Genomic DNA, 6,452 nt, shown 5'->3' with positions numbered 1-6,452 from the left:
TTCAATCTACTCATATGGCAGATGTAAAAGGAAAATGAATCCTGTATGAGGATGATGATGCGCCAATTCAGCTTGTGGAGTCGGAGAACTCTCATGTCGCCGAGTTTCGACTATCATTGATTGGGAAGATACTGAACCCAAAGAAGCAGAATGTGGAGAAGCTGATTCAGTATATGATTAACAAGTGGGGTATGGCGGATAGAGCTACTGCGAATGATCTTGGTGCTGGAAATTTTCTTTTTACCTTCACAACTGAGGAGGACATCAAGGAGGTACTTCGACAGGGCCCGTTCCACTACAACTATTGTATGTTTGTGTTGGTGAGATGGGAGCCCATTGTCCACGATGACTATCCATGGATTATCCCCTTTTGGGTTCAGATAACAGGATTGCCTTTGCACCTGTGGGATGTGGACAATTTAAAAAGATTTGGAGGCCGTCTAGGTCACGTTGATACCATGGAGCTGGCGGAGGGGAGGATGCTGATCGAAATAGATACGAGAAAGCCTCTGAAATTCACTAGGAAGGTATTAGTTGGTGAGAAAGAGGTTACGATACAAATTGCTTATGATCTTCTGTTCAAACATTGCTCAACATGTGGAATGTTAACACATGAGAAAGAGCATTGCCCTACGTTAAAGGAGGAGCTTAAGGCTCAACTACCACTGGAAATATCTGACGTCTTTGCACGGGTCCAGTTACCACAGGGTAGGCCTGATCGTCAGCCTTTGCTGATGAATGGGAGTATGCGCGAAAGGGATCATGTTCGGCAGGGTGATGCACTAGCCAGCGTGAACAGAGTCAGAGATCATGGGCTCCAGGTGAGCCAATACAGAGGATCCAACAACAGCATATATGATTCTTATTCGGAAAGGGTTATCAGAGCTCGCGATGAAAAACCACGCAGTAATCGTTATGGTGGTTCGCGATTTGGAGCTAGACCATATGGTCGGTATGGTAAGGAGGAGGCAACATGGAGAGAGAAGGCGAAGGAGAAGGTGGGTGTGGGCTCAGGCTCCATGGCTGTTGTTCCATTTGAACACAACCTTGGCCACAAGCCCCTCTTGATTACAGAGGAGATAGCCTTTCGGGCCAGGATTCATAGAAGTGGAGGGGAGCAAGATGATGAGAGTCAGCTGAGATGGAGAGAAAAAAGAAAGGAGATCGGTAATGTGGAGTCTAGTTCCATGGATGTAGCTCCATATGAGCACATGCCATCTACCAAGTTTCAATCGAGCAGTGTTGATAGGCCTTACCAGAGCAAGGATCAAAAGCAAGGAGGAGAGCGAAGTGGGAAGCGATTGGCGAGTGCCATAGTTACCCCAGTGCGACAACAAGCCTCTATGGAGGATAATGTTACGGTTCGAAGCAGTCTGAATTGTTCTTTGACGTTCTCTCCACAAGGCTCAGCAATTATGACTGAAAATGATCAAATAATTGGTGCTTTAAACGATTTGGTGGAACCATTTGATGGTGCCATGATGGAATGTGATGATCATGCTGACGATTTGCTGGGTCAAGACCTCATGGATTTGGAGGCGATGGGGCAGTCATCGGGAGTGGCTGAATCATCTCGCGCTAAAGGGAGTGACAAGGATACAAAGCGGGTCAAGAGTGGCTCGAAAGGGAGTGCTCCTTTGGGCATTCAAACGAAGAAAACTGAGTTCCTTCGTCGGGGTTCTTCACGTATGCGATCAACTAAGTTATCTAGACACATCTCGACAGGAGAGAAAGAAAAGAAAAGGCGTTTACGACGCGATTCAAAGCGCTCAAGAGTGGGAACGACAAGTGATGGGGTGATGGACTCCAAAAATCCATCCAATAAGCATCTATGAAGACGCTCAGTTGGAACTGTCGAGGGATTGGAAACGACCTTACAGTTCGACGCCTTACGGAGATGTGTCAGAAGCATCGCCCAAGACTAGTGTTTCTGTCTGAAACGAAGAATAGGAGTCTGCTGTTGCAAAACATTCAGACTGACTTAGGATTTCATCATTTGTTTACCGTGGAGCCACTTGGTCTCAGCGGAGGTTTAGCTCTTTCTTCTATGGATGAATATCAAGTTAATGTTTTATTTTCAAATAACAGAATGATTGACATTGAGGCAATCATTGATGGAATAAAAGTCTTTGTGACGTTTGTTTATGGGAACCCTGTGTTAGAACGTAGGGATCAGGTTTGGGAACGTCTTACGCGTTTCTCAACAACACGAAATGGACCATGGTTCATGATAGGTGATTTTAATGAAATAACAAGCCACAACGAGAAAGAGGGAGGCAGAAGAAGATCTGATAGCTCTTTCCTACCTTTCAAGCAGATGCTTAGTGATTGCGGTATGCTGGAATTTCCATTTACGGGAAATATGCTTTCTTGTGTTGGAAAGAGGTCAGGTGGAGCGACGGTTAGATGCCGGTTAGATAGAGCGGTGGGGAATGAAGATTGGCATGAGAAATTCCCACATACAGCTAGTAAGTACTTCAGGCTCTGGGGGTCGGACCATCGTCCGATCCTAGCAGATATTCTCTCTAAACCAGTGAGAAAGAAAAATAAATTTAAATTTGATAAGTGCTGGTTGGACAATGCGGAACTACGCCAAGTAATCCTTGAGGGATGGAAATTAGAGGATCTTCCACCTGATGCAAACATAATGGAACATATAGCTAGTTGTCGTAAAGCTTTGAGTCAATGGAGGAGACAGAATAATGTGAATTCAGAAAAGCTAGTGGAAGAGCTTAAGGAAAAGGTGGAAATCTCTACTCGAATGATGATGCTACTACTGAGGAAATAGCAGCGACTCTGAAGGACTTATCTAACGCCCTTAAGGCGGAGGAAATGTTTTGGAGACAGAAGAGCCGGGTTCTTTGGTTAAGGGAAGGTGATAGAAATTCAAAATACTTCCATGCACTGGTGAGACGAAGAAGGGCGAGAAATAGGATCACACAAATTTTAGATGACAATGGAAATGTGGTGGAGGACGAGGAACGATTAGTAGCCATTGCTACTAGTTAATTCAGACAAATTTTTGAATCTGCAAGTACGGAGGATATAGCAGAGGCGCTGGAAAATGTCTCCATAACGATAATCGGGCCAATAAATGAGGATCTTACAGCTCCTGTTACTGAATGGGAAGTTAAATTAGCGCTCTTTGCCATGCACCCAGAGAAAGCACCAGGGCCAGATGGGATGACAACTCTGTTCTATCAGAAATTTTGGGATATTGTCAAAGAGGATTTAACTCGTATGGTTAATCAATTTCTTTTCGACGGAACAATGGCTCAGGGGCTAAATGATACCAATATCTGCCTAATTCCTAAAACGGAGAAGCCCAATGAAATGTCTAAGTTCAGACCGATCAGCCTGTCCAATGTCAGCTATAAGATTATATCTAAGGTCTTATGCCAAAGATTAAAGAAGATTTTTCCCCAAAGAATATCTGAAACCCAGCCAGCCTTTGTTGCGGGTAGACAGATAACTAACAATATAATGATAGCTCAGGAGATGTTCCATGCGCTTAGAACTAAGCCAGCTGGGAGAGTCAAGAGAATGGCCATCAAAACAGATATGAGTAAAGCATATGATAGAATGGAATGGTCTTTCATCGAGGCGGTTATGCGGAAGATGGGTTTCTCAGAGACTTGGATTGGCTGGATTATGCGATGCATTACCTCGGTTAAGTATAAAGTCCTGATGAATGGGGAACCAAGGGGAAATATTGTTCCAGGGAGAGGTTTACGTCAAGGAGATCCTTTGTCTCCTTTCATATTTATTCTATGCACGGAAGCGCTCGTTAGCCTTCTTAATCAAGTAGAGAATCAAGGTAAGATAATGGGGATGCGCGTGGCACGCGCCAGTCCCTCGGTATCACACCTTCTCTTTGCTGATGATAGCCTTTTCTTCTGTAAGGCGGAGCCCCGTGAATGTGAAGAAGTTATGAAAGTAGTCAGGAAGTATGGAAAAGCATCAGGTCAATGCATTAATTTTGAGAAGTCCTCCATTACTCTTTGGTAAGAGGATCGCGGTGAATGATAGACAACAAAACAAAGACACTCTCGGGATTCAGAGTGAAGGGGGAATGGGAAAGTATCTGGGAATACTAGAAGATATTAGCGGATCCAAGTGCAAGCTTTTCACTTTCCTAAAAGAAAAACTATCACATCGAGTGAACGGTTGGACAGGTAGATGGCTATCGAAAGGAGGAAAGGAAGTTCTGATCAAATCTATTCTCTTAGCTCTTCCCACATACATAATGTCAAGCTTCTTACTCCCTTTGGAGATTTGTGAGAACCTTGCAAGTGCCATTGCACAGTTTTGGTGGAGTTCAAACCCCCAAAAAGAGGGATTCACTCGGCTAAATGGGAAAAGATGTGTGCTCCTAGAGAGGAGGGTGGAGTGAGATTCCGCATGATCTATGAATTTTAGCACTGCTAGCGAAACAACTCTGGTGCCTTGTTCAGTATCCGGATTCATTAGTAGCAAGAGTCCTCAAAGGGAAATATTACCGCTTCAGTTCGCCTTTGCGAATTGCAGCAGTGGATAACCCATCCAACGTGTGGACGAGTATGTCAGCAGTGAAGAAGCTTTTGCTTTTGGGTATTAGGAGTAAAGTGCACTCAGGATATGAAATCAATGTCTGGCAGGATCCGTGGATTCCTTCGACGCCAGCTAGGCCGGCCCGCCCTAAGGTACCAGTCGTAAATCCAAAGATGCTTGTAAGTAGCCTTATAAATTCGGAATCAAAGGAGTGGGATGCTAGGATACTGGCACATTATGTTGAGCAAGAGGATGTACAGCTGATTATGAGTTTGGCCATAAGCCCAACACATCGCAGGGATTCTTTCTGCTGGAGCTACACTAAAAACGGCCAATACACGGTTAAGTCTGGGTATTGGGTTGCTACAAATATATTGGATGCGGAGGAGGAAGCTGAAGTTACACAACCTAGCATCACTGAACTTCAAGCCTTTGCTTGAAAAGTGAACGCACCTCAGAAAATTCGCCATCTTATATGGTAATTAATTTCGGGACAGGTAGCAGTAACAAGGAACTTAATACGTCGTAATCTGCGGTGTGATGATTACTGCCCAAGATGTGGAGAGCCAGAGGAAAATGTAACCCACGCGATCTTTGAATGTCCCCCAGCGTTACAAGCATGGGAACTATCATCTACGCCGTCAAACCCCCAAACTTTCCCCATATCGAGTATGTACGCCAATATGGACTACCTTTTTTGGAGGAAAAATACAATTAGAAGGCCAGAAGATGATAGAGACCCTTATCCCTGGATAGTCTGGTACATATGGAAGGCGAGAAATGATAAGCTATTCAGGGGGATTGATAGGGACCCTCTGGAACTGGTCAGGTATGCAGAGAGTGAATGTCAGGCTTGGTATAATGCTAAGGAGTCTATACTTAAACCCCCTCAGGCACCAAACACTGAAGTGGTACAAGCCTTAAGCTTGAATAATATGTGCATGGTGGATGGCTCTTGGACATCCACAGATCTTTTCAGTGGAATTGGATGGGTATGGAAGGATAACACGGGCAAGATCCAACTTATGGGAACACAGAATTTAAGGAGGCGGGAGACAGCACTACACTCGGAATTGGAAGCATTGAAATGGGCATTGGAAAGCATGCTCCAACACTTGGGTACATATTGCAAGGACCTGATAGCTATGATAAAGGAACCCCAAGCCTGGCCAAACTTTTCAACGGAGCTGGAAGCCATTCGAATCATCCTCATGTGTTATTCGGATTTCAAGATCACCTACGTGCCAAGAACACATAATGAAATTGCTGATTCTTAAGCTAGGAATGCTCGATCTTTTCATAGATCTCTTTGTTTTATTGGTTGTTCTATTCCGGTCTGGCTACCCAGACCACCTCATGTTTGAGTAATAGAATAGCCGTTTGTTGACAAAAAAAACATTTGTAGAGCTAAAACGGTATGCTAAGGAACAAATAAAATTATGTTGTTCTTCCCATCCACTCAATATTTTGCTATAGAAATCAACATTTTTGTGATGCAAGGAGGAGACTCTGTTTCGGATAATCTTGTCAATCTTCTTAGTGAGCTCTGGTGCAGTATGAAAGCCACTGTTGTGTTTGCGACTGTTTCGCTCACACCAAATACTGTGTACAACAGCTTGGAATGATACATGAAGCAGGCAAGTGACAGTGGTTGTTCGACGCCTAGAGAGAAGCATTGTGATAGTGATGTTCCAGTCTGGATTTGGTCTCGGTAGCAAGGATCCTACCATCTCTGTCCAGACCATATACGCATATGGACAACCGAAGAAGATGTGGTCTCGTGTTTCCTGTGGCTCACCACAGAGGCGACAGTGTTGGTGCTCACCCCAAGCTTGAGTGCGATCACCTGTAAAGAGACGGTTGTGAACAGCAAGCGATGCAATGAAAGAGAAACGAGGTATAGCTTGTGGAAACCAAACCAA

At 44.4% G+C, this 6,452-nt stretch overlaps 1 protein-coding gene across 1 annotated transcript; it reads left to right on the top strand.

Moving 5' to 3' along the window:
* The first annotated feature begins 5,213 nt into the window (after window positions 1-5,213).
* Window positions 5,214-5,807, top strand: LOC103848099. The gene has a single exon (XM_009125079.2). The coding sequence runs from the start codon at window positions 5,214-5,216 to the stop codon at window positions 5,805-5,807; it is 594 nt and encodes a 197-aa protein (XP_009123327.2).
* The last annotated feature ends 645 nt before the right edge of the window (window positions 5,808-6,452 follow it).

The sequence above is a fragment of the Brassica rapa genome, chromosome A06 (assembly GCF_000309985.2).
Source record: "Brassica rapa cultivar Chiifu-401-42 chromosome A06, CAAS_Brap_v3.01, whole genome shotgun sequence".
Taxonomy (NCBI): domain Eukaryota; kingdom Viridiplantae; phylum Streptophyta; class Magnoliopsida; order Brassicales; family Brassicaceae; genus Brassica; species Brassica rapa.
This window is presented reverse-complemented; position numbering and strand designations above follow the sequence as displayed.